Raw genomic sequence first — 21,392 nt, forward strand, 5'->3', positions numbered from 1 at the left:
ACAACCGGGCAGCCCATCCCCTTCCCACAGCCCCTCCAACCAAATCAATGACAGCAACCGAGCCTTTTTATAGAGATATATTTTTTTTTTAGCAAATGTTTATTTATATCAAAATACAAAACATTTCTGAAGCAGGGTAATGTTACATGAGGAGCAAGTTAATCGATTCCAAAACCCATCATTCTCCTACAGCATGGCTAGTTGTACGTAACATTGCAACACTGCCAGAATTTCTTATAGTGGGTACATTAAAATAAGAAAACTCAACTCAAGAAGTCAATCTATGAACATGCAATGTTACCGGCGATAAATTAAGTACTCAGCAGGCCTTAAAATCCCAACAGGCAGAGACCGAGGGACCAGCTACTCCCAGTAAGGCAGGGCTTCAAACTCTCATTTCTTCCAATTTTTGTTGGCTTATTAGCATTTACTCATTAACTGACAACAGTCCAAGAGCCAAAAGGACCCAACTTTCTTGGCAGAGTGGGATTATTGCTTAGAGCTATCAAAGCAGCCCCAGCTCCCAGCCGGCCCCAGGGGAAGGGCTGGGAGAGGGCTCGCAGGGCAAGAGCCAGGGGTCTGCCTTGGCTAAGCACTGCGGAGGCCGGGCTGAGCTGGAAGATGTGGAACCCCCCCGAGGAGGGGGCTCGGTGGGTCGTTATCCCCTCGGAGCCGCAGTGGGGATGCCGGGAGCAGCGGGCAGCGCTCCCTGCAAGGTCTCGGATCCCTGCCCAGGGCAGGATAGCACCCAGTCGGAAGGAGAGTTTGGGGTGAGGGACCCCCACGTGTGCCCCTCATCGCACGCCTAGGGAGTGATGCTGAAATTTGGCTTTCCCTCCCCGCGGGCCGGAGCGGCTCCGGGCCCATCCCGGGGGATTCCGGGGATGCCGATGGCGAGCGTGGCCACCGGTCCCTCCTGCTGGCATTTCCTGGCCTTGGCGGAGGCCGAGAGCAACAATACAGATACAGAGAGATTATAGAGAGCGCGGAATAAGTTTCGTATAAGGCTTTGGTACAGCACCATCATGTCAGATTTATTTGTAAATCGTTTACAGAAAAAAAAAGCTTACTGAAAAAATAGTGTTTTGTTACTCTTTTTTTTTTTTATTCTTTTTTTTTAATTATTATTATTATTTTCTTCTGAGGAACATACCTGAAAGTTCAAAAATTAACCCTCTAGTTGCCATCTGGGCTCCCATCAAACACTCGTTTTGCTGTGTGCAGTTCCAAAAGGAAGCGACTCGATCCCAAATCCCACTAAGTTGTGATGCAGCCCGCCCGGCTCGCAGCAGCCACCAGTCACTAAAATCAACACCACAGAAACCTGGCAGCTGATCGCTACTCACTGTTTAGTAAAAATTAAAAAAGAATTTAAAAACAAAACCAACCAAAAGCCTAACAAAACTTCCAAAAAAAAGAAAAAAAAAAAGAAAAAAGGAAAAAAGTCACAACAACGAACGTTATGGAACCAGCGGCACTAAAGTTTCTTTTATTGTTATTGTTATTTTAAAAAAGCCAGTTCCACTGGTTACCATTGAAACAGCACCAAAGAGCACCCTAACGTGTGTTATACATCGTAATACTCGACATTCAAGAGATGGAAACGAGGTTGGATGGTCTAGTCTTTATATCCAGAGGCAAGAAATTCTTCTTAAAAAGAGGAAAAATTTGTCCCACGCAACCAGAGAACGCGTTGGGTCCGGAAGAAAATCCTGCCTTAGGGGAAAACACTACGGGGTTAGGAGGGGATTAAATCAAGAGCTACCTATGGAGGTCTACGAGGGTTCAGGGAGTCTACAAACCTATTAAAAGGGGATTAAAAAGTCTGGGCTCCCCCAGAGAGCCAGGGATGCTCCCGTGGGAGAGCTGGAGATGCTCCCGGGGGGATCCAGGGCTGCTCCCCGAGGAGCTGGTGTGCAGGTGTGATCCCCAAATGCCCAAAGGATGAACCTTACAGCAACGTGGGCATTTCCAGGATTTCCAAAGGGCTTTCCCACATGGGAAATGCCGAGGGGCCAGAGCCTGCACAGCTGTGTGGAAGGTCCTGCACCCCCTGGGGCCACAGGAGCATCCCCTGCCTGCTCTCTGGCAGCCCCAGAGAAGGAAATAAAGGGAAGTTTGGCCTTAAAGTGCATCTGGAAGGGCAGGGAGTGAGTGCCAGCATCTCCCACCGAGCCAGAACCTCCCCGAGCGGAGACAGGCGCTTCCCACAGCTCCCAGCCGAGCGGGAAGAGCCTGGGAGGGGGCAGAAGCAAACCCCCTGGAAAGCAAGCTCCGGGCAGGTGCGCGCGGATGGAGGCAGCGGGGATGGAGTCCAACAAAACCAAACCAAAGAAACCACGGGAAGCGGGACGATGCTGTCAGAGCCGCGGCCCCTGGGCCCGCCGGAGCGCGGGGAGGGAGCAGCCCCTGATGTGTCTGTTTGGCATCCAGAGGGTTAACGGTACTGTGGGAAGTGTGCTTTGTAAACATTTCTGGCTTTCCTTTGCCTGTTTTTTTTCTGTAAGTGATTCCAGGGGAGATGGGGAAAGGAGAAAGCTGCCCGCCCCCCTGCCCACCCCCAGCAATACCCCAAAGCCCCACCGGGAGGGGGGCGAGGCAGCCCCCCAGCCCGGACACCGAGCGGTGAGAAACCTCATCCCTTCTCTATCTCCTGACATCCTTTTTTTTGTTTCTTTGTTTTTAACATATAAAATACTCACTTATGTATTTACCGCTAATAAATGCAAGTTAGTCCCACCAAACATGCTTTGCTTCGATATCAAGAACTGGTGCTGAACAAATCTCGGCTGGATATTAGAAACATCCCCCCTCCCAGCCCCCCCCCAACCCGACGAAGAAGAAGAGAGAAATACCATGGAAAATACAGGTGACACCTACGGAGGACGCGGGGCCGCTGCGAGGGGCCAGCTCTCGGGACTACATTCGTGCCTCAGCCCGTGGGGACACGGCCTGACCACAGTGAGGGACCTCTGCCTGCCTCTGGAGGGGTGGAAGCACTCGGCAGCTGTGCCACCATCCTCTCGGGGACATCTGAGCCCAAAAAACAGCATCTGGATCCCCCCAGAGCCCAGGATTGTGGGACACAGCCCGAGGGGAGCAAAGCCCAAAGACAATCCCCAAATCCTGCCCTGGCAAAGGCAGAGGGATGGTTTGCAGCTCCCTGGCATTGCTCAGTCCCAAAGTGGCTCCTCATCCCCCCAAAGCCCACGGGGAAGGGGGCAGGGATCCGGCAGGTCCGTAGTGCCCTGCAGGAAAAGCCCCCAACATCCCCGGCACATTCCCCACCGTGCCAGGGCTCCATCCCACCTCATCCATCGGGACAGGGAGAGCCCAATAACCCATCCACGGGGACAGGGAGAGCCAATATCCCATCCACGGGGACAGGGAGAGCCCAATATCTCATCCACAGGGACAGGGAGAGCCCCACATCCCATCCATCGGGACAGGGAGAGCCCCACATCCCATCCCAGTGGACACCAGCAGCCCCCACAGCACCAGTGAGCCCTGCTGGCCGGGGACACTCTTGGAGAGGTACTGACAATTCCCTACGGAGAAGGTTCCCTGCTCCAGCCGGGTGCAGGGACCTGGAGAATCCCACTGTGGCCACCTGGGTGGCTCTGGGGGGCTCCACAAACTCCAGGAGGGTTTCAGAAACCCTCAGGATATATGAGGGCGGCGAGGACAGGTGACCAACAGCACCCAGCGAGTCAGCAGAACGAGGACCTTGTCCCCACAGTGTCCCCATCCTGTGCCACCCCTCAGGCTGCAGCTGCCTCATCCTCCCCGAGTGCCCTCAGAGCTGAAATTTGTCTTTTTTCCTCTGAAAAAAAAAGCCCAAGACAGCCCTCAGTGGCAACATCACCTCGCCATGGCCCTGGGCAAGCTGGCAGCAAACCCAGGCTTCCCCATCCCGGGATTTTTTCCCTTTTTAGTGTTTTTCCCTATTGAAACAGCAAACAGCGGTGACGCTGGGCCCGGAGCGGGCGGATTCCCCGGAGCCCTGCAAGCCCCCAGCCTGGCCCAGCCCTCCTCTCCCTCGCCACTGTATTGCTCAAACAGCACTAGGCATGGATACAAAAATAAAACAGCTATGTGACTTAGATATATATAATTTATATATATATATTTGTATATATATTTTTGTCTATTTATAGGTGGATGGAGAAGCAGAGAAGCTGAAGCGCAATATAATGTAAAAATACTCGCTCTGCTCCCGCTGTTGAGACTCTCCCCACCTCTGACAGCCTCCCTCATGCTGCACAGAAGTTTCTGACACCTATTACTAAGGAATTATTTTAAATATTTATTCTCCCCCCCTTCTAAAATAGAAAGTAAATATATATTTGTTGAATTTTATATACAATGCGGTTTCGATACACCAATATCATTTCTTCAGACAGAGATACTGGGGCTCATTTCTCAAGTCTTTTTTTTTTTTTGTGTTTTATTTTAATCTAAGTGCTGGGGGGGAGCGGGTGGAAATCTGAGGAGCTTTCCGACCACAGGACTGCAAGATGGGCACCCTCTTTTGCAGCCCTGCAACCTCAGGAGAACAAGAATAAAAGCCCTCCTGGGAGAGGAAGTGTCGTTTTGATGGTAAATCCAAAATCTGGGCAAACTGTCCTCCCTGGGGGATGCCAGCCCCTCCATCCTGCATTTCCCACCCCACTGACACCAGTATAAAAATCCTTAGCTACCACTACAGCACATGCTTGCCACAGCCAACCCCCCCCGAGCCTGGACCAGCCCCTCTGCCCCCCTTTCTCAGCCCACCCCCTCCCCAGGTACGGTCCTTCCTCCATCCATGCACGTATCAAAAGTCAGCCAGAGCCCCGGGACTGGGGATGCTCGTCCTGCTGGCCCACAATGCCGAGGAACAGAGCTCAGCCAGCTGCGCCAAAACTCCTAAAAATGGGGAAAATGGGCAAACATGGCTCCCTCTAATCCCAGTCACCCAGGGAGGGGAACAGGCTCCCATCTCCAGCCCCTTCCCACAACCACGCTGGTCCTCCCCACTTGGAAATGTGCCAGCTGATGGGAATGAAGTGCAATGTTCAGTTTCTTCTTTTGCTGGCACCAGCGCGGCCAAATCTGGTCGCTGCTTCCCAGCCCTCAGTTCCTGGATCAAGCATTCCCTAACAGATCTCTAACAGGAACAACTGCACTTCCCACCTCTCCTTCCCAGCAAACGCAGGCAGAGAGGAGTCAAGATACTCAGAAACAGAAAAAAACAAACAAAAAAATTAAGCTGAAGGGGGGAAATGGGAGAAAACATCCTGTGTTCTTTAAGGGCCACCCCGTGCCCAGACAGCACAGGGATGGCTCTGGGAGAGCAGTGGGAATCCAGCCTGAATCCAGCTGCCCCCATGCCTGGGGCCAGTACCAGCTCTGGCATCACTGGTGACCAAATCCCCTCTCTGCCTCAGATCCTCAAAGTCCTGCTAATGAGGTTTAAAATAAAAAGACACTGTCAAGAACATCTTGTCCCTCCCAGGAGGCACTGCTGGGGCCGGTTGGCACAGCCGGTGCCGCGTTCCTCAGCTCAGAGGACAAATTTAGCTGTATCCCTCTCATCCCTTCTGACTCACGCTTTTCTGGGAAGAACAGACGCAAAGCAAAATCCTTTCACACAAGTAACCAGAGAGCAGCATCTAGAGGGACTTGAGGGAAGGGTTTCTGCGTGGTGCAGCTTTTTCTTTAAGCGATGGCACCAGAGATGGGGCAACGTGAGACATCCCCCTCCCGCACCGTGTCCCGTGTCACGCCCCACGTGCCTCGGACACGCCGAGCACAGGACCCGTCCCTCTGTCCCTCCTGCTCCTCCATGTCACGGCCCAGGGGGGAGTCATGGACAATGAGCAAAGCAAAGCTAACAACTGGGGATGAAATAATGAAACAGAGCGATCTGTTGTGTGCAGCAGGGCCACAGCACAGGGCACACCGGTGCCTCTCCATCCCCAAATTCCCCTCAGGCTCCAGCTGCTCCCAGCCCCTTCCCCATCCTGATCCCACTTTGCCCATCCTGATCCCCCACTCCAGCACAGCTCTAAACTCTCCCCTAGAGACACACATACCCCGACATGCAAATCTACTGAATTCTGCAAACCTATCTACCTTTGTCCTACGCTTCTCTATCTATTTATATCTCATATGTACAGTGGGTTTCACTCCGGTTCCTTGAAAAGATTTCCTTCCCAAAAAGCCCTGACTCCAGTCTGGGCCTGCAGCGAGCCCATGTGGGACATGTGGAAATCCCTGAAGGTCCAGCCTCATGGAAAAGTACCTCCAGAGAACAGCTACAGCTGAAACCAACCTAAAGCTCCAAGAACTCCCAAATCTACGTCACTGCCTGAAGCAGGAAGAGAAACCAAAATGCCAGGCGGATTTTGTCCTAATACAGACAGCAAGGTGGGAGCAGCAATGAGTCTGGAATGTGTGTCACGTCCGCATGCCACCAGACATGACTAAGCCCTGCCAGGACCGTGCCTGGGCTGCTGAGCCCAAATCCAGCGTCCTCAACACTCCCGGAGGCAGGTACAGCAAGTTGTTATTCCCTTTATATTCCCTTTACATTTATAAATCCAACCAGCATCACCTCCAGCCTTCCTCCAAAGCGGGTGGCACCGAGCCAGCTGACAAGGTGACAAACACCAGATCAACAGCCCACCAGTGCCCCAAAGCAGCCTCCAAGTCACTGGTGACTGGCACAGGGCAGCAGGAATAAGAATCCTCCTGGGAAAAGCATCCCCTGCTCACACAGACACCCTGGGGGCTCACAGAGACCCCTCAGCTCGTGGGCAGACTGCAAACCATGCCAAGGTTCAGACTGGGAAGAGACCCTGGGACTTTCCAGCTCCCCCATCCCACAAACCCCTCGCTCCCAGTTGTCTGTGGATGCTGTTAGTGGCAGGCACAGAAACGGGGCCCCACAAATGAGCCCTGAACACTCCCTCTCCCCCCCGCTTACCCTAACTTGCATTTTCCCTCACGTCAGCACCGCAGAACCAAAATGCCAGTGGGGCTGCATGGCAAAGTCACCTTAGGAACACGTGGACGAGAGCTCAGCAAGTCCTGCTGGAAAAGCAGGCAAAGCACTTTCCCTGCCCTTTTTCCCTGCCTGCTCCAGGATTCATTGTTGGGACAGGTTGCAAGGGACAGCACCCCAGGACCACCCCTTTTCCACAGGATCTCAGTGACACCCTGGACCCACCTCTCCGGGTCACCTCCCCCAGCTCAGGGTGCCCAAATCCTGCAACCCCCATGGTGGCAAGAAACTGGCACTGGAGCATCCCCACCATGGCCAGCTCGCAGGGAGAAGCACCAGCAAGGACCCCCCAGACCTGGGCTGGCACCCCTGCAGTGACACCTCAGTAGAGCCCAGGGACAAATATCCTTGTGATGCAGAGGCATTTTTTCACGTGAGCCAGGATCTGCCAAGGGACCTAGTGGAACATCGCGTTCGCAACGTGCAAGGAGGAATCGTCCAGTTACTGGTACAGAAAGAGCCATCTACCTCAGACCAGCTTAGAAAATAAGAGAGTTTGGCCCAGGAAGATAAAAATCAAGATATATTTTGCAGCATGAAAGGAAAAAAAAAATTAAAAATGAAGAAGCAGCAGCAGCAGCAGCAACAGCAGCTGTGTTTGCAAACCACCAAAGCGACACGGAGTTCAAACGGGGGTGAAATGGGGGAAGCGTTTGGCATCGTCTGACACGGCTTCGATGTTCCAGGTCCGCGGAAGGAGAGAGGAGCAACCCTGAAGGGCATGGAAACCAGAGGGCTGGGAGAAGCGAGGAGGTTGCCAAAGCAAGAGGCGAGCCAGTCAGCCAAAGCACGGCCCGAGTCTATCGGAAGGTAACTCGGTCTAGCAGGGAAAGGAGTTAAGGATGGTTTTAGGGAGGAGCTGCTTCCACGAGGCGCCCGGGCGGGATTTCCCACTCCAGCAGCGTGGCAGGTACACGGCTGAAAGAGAGAGGGCTGCAGCTCCAGCCTCTAAAGGTCGAAGACCATGAAAAGCCCAGTGGCTCAAAACACCTGCAAAAGGAAAACAACTCTCAAAAGACTGACCCAGCAAGCCGGCATGCTCCGTCAACCTGCCCTGCACTCCAGGTCCTCTAGAGCTCCTTAAGATGGGATGGGGCACAGTCCTGAGGTAGCAACCTCAAGAGCCTGAAGACAGCGCCTGGCCCATCCGAACGGGTGTCGTAAATCGTTTGGGAAGCATTCAAATGGAAAAGCAACCCTCTGTTCGAGAGGCTGAGGCAACGAGAGCAAAAGGAAGAGCCAGTCGGCCACAGCACAGGCAGCACAGAGCCTCCACGAGGGTCACCTGTCCATCAGGAGCAGCCCAGCTGAAGTGACCGGCAAGCTGAAGTTGGCCAAGCCAGGCAGAGTTTTCCCCGCTGCCGAGCGGGAGAATGGCATTAAATCAATTCAGATCCGAGCGGCTTCTAGGGAAAAACCCTAAAAACACACCCAAATAAAAGAAATTTATACAGTCATACTGTTAGCAAGGTTGAGTTCTCACTCTGAGAGTTGAGGTTCTTACATCAGGTCACTCGTCACGTCAATAAAAAGCCCTGGTGCAGGCTGGAAAGAGAGGGGCATTTCTGCCAGACCCTCCCTCCTTCCCAACACAAACCTGCTGATGGTTTGAGACCACCTACACAAAGTTGTTAAAGCTCAGAAGTATCTCGTTATCGATTTAGAGGATTCATTTTCCAGTGGTTCAAACCGTACTTAGGGCCTGGAGATTGGAAAAGACACGGTGCTCTGCTTTTGGTGGTCGCAGGTTCCCCAGCATCCTGCTGGGAGAGGAAGCCCAACCTCTAAAGCCAGGTAAATCGAGGCAGAGCAATCGACAGGCTCTGGCCTAAAAGCTCCTGGGGAGCGTGGCGTGGTCGGAGAGCCGGATCACAACCGAGAGCTCACGTCTTTCTCCAGATATCTCAGCCCTTGGAGGTTCAACCAGCAGCAAGAGCAAAAACCAAGGCAAAGCAGAATTAAAGGCGAGATTGCAGAGAATCTCTTGGCAATTCTACCTGGGAATAAACAAAAGTTTCATATGCAAATAGAGAGCCTGGGGCTAAAAACATGCCTACAGGCTCTCCAGCTCTCCTGACACTTTTTCTACAGCCTGAATCCACTCAAAGCAAGAATATCTACATGAAACACTCGGTGTTTTATTCCCAGGCAGGCTGGAGGGTTTAGCACTTTACCGCAGAGGAAGAACTGTGCAAACCTGGATGCAGTGGTTGATTTTACCACTTCAAACTTAAAAAAAAAAAAAAAAAAGAAGAAAAAAAAACAACTCTAACTATTTTAAAGGTAGGGATTGCTCGGTATCAGCACTAAGCATTTACACAGCACTCGCAGTCTGTAGGCCACCAAGTGCTTGTCCAAAGTGCTCAAATATGACTTATCCCCATTTTACAGATGGGAGAACTGAGGCACAGAGAGGTTAAGTGACTTGCCCAAGGCCACGCAGTCAGAGAGTGGAGGCAGAGCAGGAAAGTGAGCCCAGCTGTTCTCGGGTCACACCTTGCCTGCTAAAAACAAACCAAAAAAAGGCCTACGCAATCCAGAAAACCACCGGCCACCAAACCTACCCTATTCTGAAGAGGAAGTACATTCTGGTGAAGAGTTAGAACAGCATTACCGAGGGAAACGGGGCAAAGGGAGGGACACGACCCCGGCGGGTGTCACAGCCGACACAGCCGGGCTGGAACAGGAGGAAAAAGGGGAAAACAGTGAAACCAGCAGCGACACATTTTAAGCTGGCGCGAGACGCTGGGCTTAGCTTTGCATGGAGCCATCCACGTCCATCCGCAGAGCTGGGCACTTCCAGCTGCTCTCCCCGGGCTCAGCACCTGCCGACGGAGGCTTTGGGGACCACGCAGCCAAACCCCGCTCGCTCGCACGCCTGTGTCTCCCCGCTTAGCAGTTATCAGTAGAGATTAAACATCACACAGTAAGAAATCACATCGCCACGCGGCACTGAAGAACATTTGCCTGCGGTACACAGAGTGTCGGGCAGAATTAATCGAACCCACCCTCATCAAAGCTGGCGCACGCCGCACCTGGAGGGGGAAACACCTTCGGATCACAGCAGCCCCGTAGCTGCGCGCTCGCACGGCACCGAGCACACGTTACCCAGGCTCAAATGCATCTGCACACAGACAAATGGTGATTTCTCACATCTCACATTGATTCGAAGGCTCGGGGTCTTTCCGGCTTTTCCCTTTCAGAGATAGGTAAGGAAAGATGTCACGGATGGTTTTGCTGCTGTTACCTTCACATGAAAGGAGGCTGGGAAGGGGGAGGCAGGGAGATTTTCACAATTACAGCTTCCTGGGATTATTTGGTCATGTTTTTATCATAATCAGATTCATGGGATTACCAGTTCCTGCCTGGGTTGTTAGGTTCTTGTCACTTAATTACACCCTGTGTCATTGAATTTCTTCCGGCGATTGAGGGCCAGCTGCTCAGTCCCACACTTCCCCCCTAAACACGCGCTGCAGACGCAGATGTCAAAAGCTCCATCCGTGCCTTTGAAGCCTAGAGATCTTTTCCAAAACCGAGGTGCAACACCCCCCTTCCCACCCCACCCAAGCTGCTTGGGGTGGGGGAGAAGTGGATGTGAGGAACACCCAGCCCAAAGCATCCTCCCCAAAGCATCCCCCGGCTCCCCCCAGCTCGTCCCCGCCGTGAGCCGCCGAACCCCTCGGAGAGGCGACAGCGTAGGGGTGTCCCCCCCTCCTTCCCATCACCTCCGTCCCCCCGTGGTGTGACACCAGCTCCCTCCACCGCTCCTGTTCAACCTCCTGGGCCCAGCGCTAGGCTAGAGCAGGGTGGCGTGTCCGCTGGTGTCATCGTGGTCCACGCTGTTGAGAATGGCTGTCTGGTCTTCAGGGAGCTGCCGGTGGCAGAGGTCGTCCTTCAGCGCTGAGAGCCGGGCGAAGGGGTCCTGACGAGGGTGTCTCTTCTTCTTGCGGAGGCAGACAGCTTCGTCAGGCGACAGTACCTGAGAGCTGGGAGGGTGCTGAACCTGGGAGGCAGAGCCGTCTGGGAAGGGGGGAGAGAAGGCAGATGGGACCGGAGCCAGCAGCAGGCAGAGCAGAGCGCTTTGCTTGCTGTGAAAGGGAGGTGACAACAAGCCTGGCCCTGAACCCACAGCGTGGCAAGAAAGGAGAACGTTGGGCATCAGGGAAAAAGAAATTAATGCTCAAAATCCAAACAAATGGCTGGAGATGGGAGATGCATGGAAAGGACTCAGTTTGGAGGAGCAAAAGAGGAACAATCTGCAGGCAAGCAGCCCGGGGAGCCATCCCTTTGGGAGGCAGGGAACAAGGGCAGCATCCAGGAATGGGCTTGGAGACCCCCGGCGCTGGAGCCGGCAGGGACCTGCCCGAGCTCTGCTCACAGCAGGACACAGGGAATGCTGTTGGGGACTGCGGGGTCCTCGCACTCACTGGGTTGTTTTCTGGATTTCGAGGAGCCCTTGGATGACTTTTTGGGCTTCTTTATCCGCTGGTATTTCAGAGCTTCGAGCCTCTCAGGTGCAGCAGCGTCCCCGGGCGGAGATGGACATTTTCTAGGAAGGAAAAGCAGACACGCGCCGTCAGCGGCTCCCGGCCACGCTCGAGCCTCTGGACGTCCCCGGTGGGGGATCGGCCGATCCCAGCCGGCTCTGCCGTGGAAAAGGAAGAGGTGAGAAACCCAGGGCCGAGGGAGCAGGGCCAGCCAGGCGTGCCAGAGCGCGGGATGGAGGAAGTGAGGCGTCCCCGCTGTCCCCCTACGTCTCCTTCAGGTTTCCGAGCGGCGCCGCGCCCCAGCCGGTGCCACCGGCCACGTCCAACACGGGCACCCCCAGCTCACCTGCCTGCCATGCCAACACTGCTAAACAAAACAGGACGGGGCAGATCCTATGTCCGATAAGGCATTTCTGGGAAGTGGTAGGAAACCCCTTGGGATGGAGAGAGAGAGAAAGAGACAGGCAGAAGCGGCACGGCAGCATCGAGACGGGCACCACGAGCCACCCGGGGCGGACAACACCGGCGCCACAAACAGCAGGGAGCCAGGATCCTGCTGGCCCTGCTCCCACAGCCAGAAAAACCAGGGGCCACATGACAGACAGGGACACCAAGGGCACACACCGACAGAGCCGGGACAGGTACCTCGTTCCCAGGTCCCTGTGAGAAGCGACAACAGAAACGCGACAGCACAGGAGCATCGGCTCCTGGAACAGCGAGAGGCTGGGAGCTGGAAATGGAAACACTGACAAGGTTTTATTGCAAGGACAAGGAGGGGATTTGCAAAGGAGTGCTTCCTGCAGGAGAGCCAGCAAGTGCAAGGGATATTTTATCAGCTGTACCCCCTGAGGCACTCTTCTACAGGAACCAGCTCAAGGTGCAGTATCCTCCCCTTTGCAAAGAGATTTTCTGTTTTATTTCCTTCACTGTACCTGTTTTTCCCATCCAAGGCCTGGAAAGCACGACTGCTGTAGAGAGCAGAGCATTAGAGGAAAACCTTTTCCTTAGGAGAGCGGGCAGTCCAGCTCTTATCTACAACACATCACAGCATCCCCCTTCTTGCTGCTTTCCCATCTCCTTCCCCCTCTGCATTTAACTTCCACAACCCTCCAAGAGTCACCAACTCCTAATGCCACAGAAGAAGTCTGAGGCCACAGATGATAACCTGGGATAAACCCAAGCCACCTGCAGACAAGGTGTCCAGAAATGACAGGAAGCCTCCACAAAGCACCTTTCACTGCGATAAAGCCAATGCTTTAAGCCAGGCTCCAATGAGGAAAGGAGATTTAAACCAGCCTGCCTGCACCCTTCAGAGAAGGAGATGACTCTTCTGCTCTCACAACTTGGTCACAAGAGCCACACAGAGGACAGTGCTGACGGCAGCTCCTGCATCGGTCTGTGACCGGGGCAGGGATCAGCAAACCCCGCAAGCCACAGGCAGGAGGAGGGCAGGCGGAGCCACCTCAGCTGGCTGCAAGAGGCAACATCAGTTCCTTCGGACTCCTGCTTCAGCACAGAACCACTGAGGATGATGTCATCCTGTCTGTCAGCATGGTGTGCCCCATCCAGCATTGCAAAAACACCGTGGCTGCTGGCCAGAGCAGCAGGGAAGGGCAAGAACACGGGCTGGAGCACAGACCCTACAGTCTCGGGCTGTGGTACCAGAGTACACCCACCCACAGAGAGTTTGGAGCTCCTCATCTCCCCTGGGGTCCAGGCAGAGCCTGGCTGGCACTGAAGACACCCTGCAGGCTTTCCCCCGTGGGTGCCCACGTGTGCCACCACTGCAGAGCACAGTGCGACAGCAGCGCTTCCCATCCGTCATCCCAAGCATCTCCAGGGCGGTGAAATTTCAGCTGGAGTGCACAGGCAAGGAGCTCCCAGGAGATTTTTCCCCTTGGGGAGCAGAAGGGTTTTCGGTTTTTTTGAAGATGAGTGTGATTGCGAAGCTTCTCAGTGCCGCTGGCAGCATCGGAGAGCACCCAGGGAAGTACAGCGTGAGGTGAAGCAGCAGCTGAGGTGCAGCAGACGCAACAGAAACCCAAACACTGGGCACAGAAGAGCTCCTTTTCATGTTTTCCAACGCAACAAAGACGTCAAGGTACGGAGAGCTCCCGGAGAGCCTCTGTTCCAGCTCCCAGAAAACCTCTGTTGCAGCTCCCAGCAGAGCATCACATCAGCCGAAGATGAAGCAGCTCATTAGACATGCCGGGAGTCCCGCTGGCTGGATCCAAGCTTTTCCTTGTCAGGAGGACGACGTCTACATTTGCAGAGCTCAAACACCTTCCCAAGTGCAACCAGCCTCCTGTGAGAGGTGCTGCCAGCAGCAGCTCTACCCTCTGAGAGGAACCAACACAGCCAGCCATGCTCATGCTGGCTGAAGGCAGGAGCACAGCGACCCACAGGTCACAGCACGGCATTCCCTGCAGCAATTCCTGCCTGAACGGCCAGTAACAGGCTTTTCCCATTTAAAGCCACCATTCTGGGGCTGCACAGGAGTTACATTTCTGCAGGTACCTGGCTAACAGTGACTTCAGCTGCTCCAGCTGCATTGCCCACGGAGCTCACGTGTGCCAAGCCCTGGACACCACCGAGCTCGGTCATCCTGCCACCATCCTGCCCACCAGCAGCTGCCTTCTTCCACCTCTTCCCACCACCCAGACAGCTTTGCCGCTGTTATTAAAGCTCAGCTGGTAAAAGTCTCCTGCTCTTTCCACTCTTTTTCTTTCTAGGAAGAAGCTATTGTGGCATGCTGACAAAATTAGACAGATTTACACGAGGGATTATGAGGAAATTGCCTGAAGCTCATTTCCACTAGTTCTCCGTAATTGGACTCGTATTTATACACACAAACATAAACAGTGAGTGCACTGAACCCATGTGTCACCACAAATACTGTCTGACCTCTGGCAAGGCAGAGATACAGAGGACAAAACGATGCTACTCAGCAGCCAAATTTTATCTGCTCTACCCGCCCTTTATCTCTTCAAAGGGCTCCGATTCCTGCAAATTAATTTTCATTTTAAGCTCAGCCAAAAGCCTCTTCCTGCCCCCAGAGTTCACATTTTGGGCAGTTGCCCACGCACGAGGGAGGATCTTGAATGCCAACAGATGAGATGTTCAGTGAGGTGGGTGAACTTCTTCTGGAAACTTCAGTGTAGAGCCAAGCAAAGGAGCTTTGAGAAGCCCACGTGAACTCCTGGCACAAACCTTCTGCCAGGCAGCACCAACACCTGGAGCAGCAGTTTTCCTCAAGTCTTCAAAGGAAAACCCTTCTGCATGAGCAAGTGTCTGGACTGCATGGACTGGGAGGTACTGGAGAGGCCACAAAGGTACTGAAGGATGTCCAAGAGTCCCAGGACAGGAAAAGGAAGCAGGGGAGAAGAAGTATCCAGCCCAACACACATCTCAGCTGCTCTTCTTCAAATGTCCTTCCATGTACAAAGCAAAGATATAAGGGAGAAGACCCCTGAGAGCACCACTGGCCTCTTTCCACCCAAAAGGGGAACCCATATAAAGGAAGGGTCCAGGAGATTCAAGGACACTATACGTATATTTATATATATTTAACCTCATGGAGGTGTCAGCACACATTCCCTGTCTCCTCCTCTCCTTGAGCCAAGACATTGACATCCAGGAATCGTTTGGGCATGTTAGAGCATCCACTTGAATAAAGCAGAGTATCCACTTGAAAGGAGCCCACCACGTCCTTCAACCCTTCATCCTCCTCACATGAAGAGCTCAACTCTCCTACAAGAGGCTCCTGCAAGTCAGAATTCCCACTCTGCTCCGAGGCAGCGCTGGCTGCCGCCTCTATCCCAGAACGCTTGGGATCCTTCAGCACAAGGGGTGCCAGAGAAACACCGCGGTGACGGCCCCAGCCCAGGGCTGCTGCTGCTGCCAAGGCACCGCCAGGAGGGAGGGAGGAAGGGGCTGGTCACAGCAGGGAGCACACCGGAGAAGGGGGGCCCTTCTACAGGTTTGTAGACACCACAACTCATCTACACAACGGACTTCACCACCATGCTGACGGAGAGGAGAGAGGGCGAGGGCAACGGGGCCGGGCTGGACAGGAAGAGGGGGATACAGTCATGGGGAAGGGGAGGGGAGAGAGGAAGATAAATGAAAAACAGGAGTGAGAAAATATATTTAAGGAAATTAAAGAGACTGAAAATAAAAATAAAATAATAATAATAATAATAATAATAATAATAATAATTAAGAAAGAAAAGAAAAAACGCACTCAGACAAGCGGACTCACAACTTCTCCAAGCGGAAGGAGGCATGGAACACATGCAGAGGATCAGCACATGGACAGTCTTTAAAGGGGAACCTGTTTTCTTTCAAGCGGCGAGCGAGGGCTGCGGCTCCTCCCGCACGCCTGGCGCCGACGTCCCTTCGTCACTCAACGCTACGCCACGGCCAAGCCCCCCAGCTCCCAGCACTGGCAGTGCTGCCCTGGCAAGGGGGGCCTGGGGAGGCCCCCCAGGACAGGCTGCCGTGCCGAGGGGCAGGGGAGCTTGGTGCCTCGTCTGTGGTTTTTGGGTTTCCCTTTGCAGGGAGACGACAGCCCCCTTTTCCCTGTTCCGAGATGCGCGCCGCATCCTAAGAGAAGAAGATGGGAGAACTCCTCGTGCTGGCTCAGTAATGGCATCGTTTATCCCTGCCCATCCATAAAAACTTCCTGAGCTTCACCCAGCAAAAGCCACCATGCTGCAGCACGGAGCTCACATGCTGCCTGTCCCTCTCCTCTCAGCTTTTAATGCTGCAGTAGAGAAATCTGGCTGGTCTGGTATAAAATCCCTGTGCTCCACACGCACTGACAATTTTATGACCCCAAATCATCAAGAAATTACTTGGCTGGGCTCTCTACGGGATTCCTCACTTTAAAGTGAGATTTATTCTTCTGGCTTCCCCTTTTCGGGGATAATGACTCTGGAGCCGCTGCTGTGACTGCAGCTCCCAGCAGCATCCTGGAGTAGGACACGCAGCTGCTCCCATCCTGCTGGGCAGTGTGACCCTGCTCCTCAAAATCCATCAGTCCATGGCAGCCAGCACTGGAGCCAGCCAGGATCTGTGCAAGAGCCTCACCAAACTCAGACACGAGCTTGGACTCACCTGTGCTGTGCTAAAGCCACGCCCGCTCATGTCCCTAATGCTGCCGGAGCAGGGAAGAGCCACAAAGCAAGAACAAACAGCCACATCCTTGTTGAGGGCTTCCCCATTTCCCAAAAAGCCTGGCACAGCCCAGACCTCACCAAGGCTTGGTGCCAGCTTTGCTCCTCATGGGACACCAAGGAAAAACAGAAAGAGAAAGCGACCAAGTGCTCAAGAGCTTTGGAGCTGCAAGGCTCAAACGGGATGGGTTTTGTCATGCCAAGAGGATGGCTCCTCCACAGAGCACACATCCTGTCCCTGCTCCCAAAACGCCCTCCTCACCAGTCCTGCTCTCCCCACCCCAGGACAAGCCTCCAGGTCAGCTGGAGGAATTCCCCTCTCCTGGAAACATCCCCCTGATCTCTCCAGGCATCCCACCTCTCTCATGAGGCTCTTTTCCAGCCCAACAAGGCTCCTCAGGCTGTTGGAGAATATCAGCCAGGACCTTGACTCTTCCCAACGAAGGCAGCAAAGCTTAACCTTTTTCATAAGGTCTGTCCTAAGGAAGTTTGGGCATGGCCAGGCCCTAGAAACAAGCCCATCTACAATCCCATCTCTCCTTTCATAACCAGCCTGGCTGATGGCCAAACAGGTCAGTGTTGCCAATCCTCTGGGTCACAAATTACTATTATCCCATCTGGATTTGGCAGTTTTAGTGATATTCTTCTGCTTTTAAGGTCTGAAAACCATCTCCAAATTACTCCATCCCAGTTCCAGAAATGCCCATGGCCATCTAGGAAACCAGCCCCATGAAAGCAGCCCAAGAGGAATTTTCTTGGAAGAGTCTTTCAAGATCTGCTTAGGGCTGTTTGATTACAGCTGGGTCAGAAGAAGTCAAAGATTTCTCAAAGTAGAATTTCAGGAATGGAAGGATTTTACAAAGACTACGCATGTGATGGGAAGGAAAGAACACCTTTCTGGCAGCCTGAGACCATAGTTCTGCTGCTGCCAAGCATACAATCTATCTCAGGAGAGACTTCTCCCCTTTTCCATGATTGAGGAGACTTGGGAAAAAGAAAACAGATCCAGGCACTGCTGGAAACAGAAGTCCACGTGCTGGACTGCAGCTGGAGACTGATTTTTGGAGCCCACTCTGAGCACACTGTCTGCAGCTGGCTGCTCCCAACATGGCTGTTTTTCCTGCCTTTCGTGGGCTCCTTCTGGTCTGGATCATCCAGGACAACCCCACCTCAACACACGCCTCCCTAACACCACATAACCCTCGCGCACCCTGGAAAGGAAAGGTGGCCCCTTCCAGGAAAGGAAGGGTGGCCCCAGGGAGACGGCAGCTCGGCTCATCCCAAACCCCAGCCCCGAAGGCAGGGGAGCAGCGTGTGCTGCTGGGAGCGGAAACCCAAAAGCCACAGAGACTGTGCATCCAGAGGTGTTTCCTAGTGTTTTCGGATTCCTTATTCCCCTTTAAAGGAAGAGATGGTATTGGAAAAGCCCCTTCCGTGTCCCCTGTCATGCCCCGCTCCCGGCCACCCTCCACAGCACCCACACCATCCTTTCGGACATGGATCACCCTTACCTATTGAGCTGAGGAGAAGCTTGTCTCGACAACACTGCCCAGATAGCTGAGATTAATCAAAAACAAAGCAGTTATCAACACCCGCAAGGAGCCGAGCTCCGCAACACATCAGCACGTCAACAACTCCAAAAAGGAAAAAGGAGGGAAAGAAACCAAACTGAAACACAAACGAAACGAGGCTGGAGAAGAAAGGGGGAAAGAAACAGAAGAGAAAGGAAAAGAAGAAACGAAAACGATAATCAACAAAGCGAATGGATACACTGCATAAAAGCACGGACAACAGTGCTGCTCTAACACGGCTCTGTCCTGGAGCTGGCTCTCCTTGGCATGCCCTGCTAGGAGACGTGGACCTGTGACTACATCCCTAACTGCATCGCTCCGTAGCTGGGTTTTCCAGAGGCACACAGAAGTCATTTCAGGCTCGTTCAGCTGCTCTCCCTCCCCATCCTCTCTCCCCTGAGCCCTCCTTCCTTCCGTTCGGTGCTGGAGGGATTTGCTAAGGCCATAACGCTTCCAGGTACCAGAGGGCGGGAGTGAAATGCGGAGGGCACTGCGGGGTGAAACGCTGCCTCCCCCCTCCCCAAAACACAGCCTCTTCTCCAAACGCCTCCGACCGCGCTGGCTCCGCGGGGCTGGGAGCCCCGGCCCCCGACTCCTCTCTGCCACAAGCCGGAGGAGGGGGTTCAACCCCACCAGACAAGAAGCCAGAATGAAGCGAGACGAAAGGATGGGACGAAAGCACGGCTACGGGGTCTAAGGTGCTGTGAAAGACGGAAGGAAAGAGGAGAAATAGAGAGAAAGAGAGACGCTTTTGCCTGGAGCAACCCTGGTACCTGGAAAACCAGCCGCTACTGTCTAGTGCAGCCACATCCCTCTTTAGGGCAGGATCTGAGCGTGCCGGCAGCCTCCCGATCTCCGCTGGGCTTAGTTTATTTTTATTTTTCCTCCTCTCCTGACATGCTGCTGGTGTGGCTAAGTCCTTGATCTCTCCCTGCCCGCGTCCTGGGGCTGCAGCATCCCTTTTGCAGGTGGGGCGGTGACCGTGATAGCTGTTTCTGTCATGCATTAAAGCTCTCTAGACTCCGCGGGAAGGAAGAGGAGGAAGACAGAGGCGCGGCGGCGGCGGCCCTAACGTTCGAAGAAAGCCAAGAGCCAGCAGCTAGAAGAGGAAACAACCTCCAGTGACACCAGGACACTTACCTAAGCGAGCCAGGTCTTTGTACACCTGGTAGACGGCCCGTAGCCCGAGTCACGGCGCTCCCAGATTCCCAAGGGACCGGGAAGGTCGCCTGCCTAAAACCCAGCGCTCTCGGGCAGCGGCCATGCAACCCATGCCCGTGGCACCAGCCTCTGCCTAGCAAAGCCCGCGGGACGCCGTCTCCAAAAGGGATGCTGCAGCGTGCCCAGAAAGACCCTACCAGTTGGGATGGTGATGGCAGGGAGGGAATCAGAGGGAGTGGGTGAGGCAGGGTGGGGGAAGCCAGGAAGGGGGCGGGGGGGTCACCACGGGGCTCACGCACTTACCCCGTGGCGGCTACCGTGGTGGTGGATGTCGGCTCCGGTTGGAGAATCTCCTCGCCAGCCCTCCTCGGAGAAGGGATGTCTCCAAAAACATCCATGGTGTCCACGGGCAGGGAGGAGCCCTGGGAGTTGGAGAAGCCGGTGCCCACGGGGGTGAAGGCGGTGGTCGGTCGGAAGCTGGGGCTGTCCCCGCGGCTGCTTGGCGCCGGAGATCCCGTGGAGGACGGCGTGGATTTGCGGGAGAAGCTGACGGCCGCGGGCGGCTGCAGCGTGATCTCCGACACCTCCGCCTGCTGGATGAGCCCCGGGCGGGGCCGGGCGCGGGCGGTCAGCTCCGGGGAGCTGTTGCGGGAGCTCAGGGGACTTTGGGTCAGAGGAGAAAGCCTTGAAGGTTGTAGCACCACCTGATGTAAACTGGGCTCAGCCCTCCTGACCTGCCGAGGGCTGGGCCGAGGTCGGGGTTGGGGCTCGTACCACCTGGTGTCCAGGCTGAATGTGCTTGTGCCGCTGGGGCCGACGGGCTCGGACGGTTCGTGGTAAGGCAACACGGGTATGCCCATACCTTGGCTGGTATGTCTTAGCTGCCCTTGACATCCCATGGGTTGCATAGGTTTGTCCTGCCACTTGGTGGTAGTGGGCACGGAGGATTGACCCCTGCCCGGTGACTTGCCGGTCCAGCTCTTTGGTGCCTCCAGGGGCAGGATGCCCGAGTAGGACGCGGGGACCACCTGGAGGGAGGAGGGGGGCGGCCCCCGAGGAAGGCAGCCCGTGGGCTGGGAGCCCTCGGCTGCCTCGCAGGGCTGGAGCTGGTGGGGGAACGGCGCGGGGGCCAGCTCCAGGCTGCCAAAGGGGAACTCGGCCCTGCCCCAGGGCTCGGGGGACCGGCCCCCCGTGGGGGTCTGGGCCAGGGGCAGCGTGCTGTTGGAGGCATTCTCCCCGTTCTCCTCGGGGATGGTGGGGTGTCCGAAGGGCCCCTCGGGGGGCAGCGGCGGGGAGGACATGACCGAGCTCAGTGGGCTGACTTCTGGCATGTAGAAGGGCGGTGGGTCCACCTCCCCGGGGCTGCTGCTGCTGAGGTAACCGTAAAACTGGTGGTGGAAAGCCCGGGGGGCCGGTGGGCGGGCCTGGCCAGTGGCCTGCAGGGTGCCGGGACCCTCCAACGCCCGGTGGAACCGGGGGCTGTATGCTGGTGGCTGAAGGTAGGACTCCTGGCTGGAGGAGAGAGGGGTGAGCTGGGCTTTCAGGGCGGTCACAGAGGTGGGGACGACGGGGTCATCGTTCTCCTCGTCCGACTGCCTGAACTCGGGGTACATGTCCGTCTCCTCCACGAAGGGGAAGCCCTCGATCCGCCGTGTCTTCAGGGAGGGCTCCATCTCCGCCGGGTCCATGACGAAGCGTCCATCCGGCCCGCGGCTGATGAGCTCGATCGGGGTGGTGGCCTCGGCTTCGGCCTCCGCCTTGGAGACGCTGTACTTCTTGCTGCTGATGGCTCGTTTGGTCTTCTTGTAAAGGGAGAGCTCCTTCTCCTTGGTGGGGCTCAGCATCCGCTTGGCCTGCGGGCCCTGGTCGTCAGAGGACTCCGAGGGGGGACGGAGTGTGCGGATGCTCTCAGGACTCACCTTGCCGGAAGACAACCTGGACCACAGGG

The 21,392-nt window shown here is 55.0% G+C and overlaps 1 protein-coding gene across 10 annotated transcripts in view; it reads right to left on the reverse strand.

Annotated features, from left to right (window-relative positions):
* Window positions 1-7,549: 7,549 nt before the first annotated feature.
* Window positions 7,550-21,392, reverse strand: part of IGSF9B (immunoglobulin superfamily member 9B) — a 42,563-nt gene continuing 28,720 nt past the window's right edge. For 7 of the 10 annotated variants that reach the window (XM_032133889.1, XM_032133888.1, XM_032133883.1 and 4 more), the window contains 3 exons: window positions 19,748-21,379; window positions 11,476-11,597; window positions 7,550-11,068 (listed from right to left, as the gene is read on the reverse strand). In XM_032133889.1, coding sequence (XP_031989780.1) covers window positions 10,845-11,068; window positions 11,476-11,597; window positions 19,748-21,379 — 1,978 coding nt within the window. In that variant the 3' untranslated portion in view covers window positions 7,550-10,844. The other 3 variants (XM_032133884.1, XM_032133885.1, XM_032133887.1) reach the window with 3 other exon arrangements.

Source organism: Corvus moneduloides, chromosome 25 (assembly GCF_009650955.1).
Source record: "Corvus moneduloides isolate bCorMon1 chromosome 25, bCorMon1.pri, whole genome shotgun sequence".
Lineage (NCBI taxonomy): Eukaryota > Metazoa > Chordata > Aves > Passeriformes > Corvidae > Corvus > Corvus moneduloides.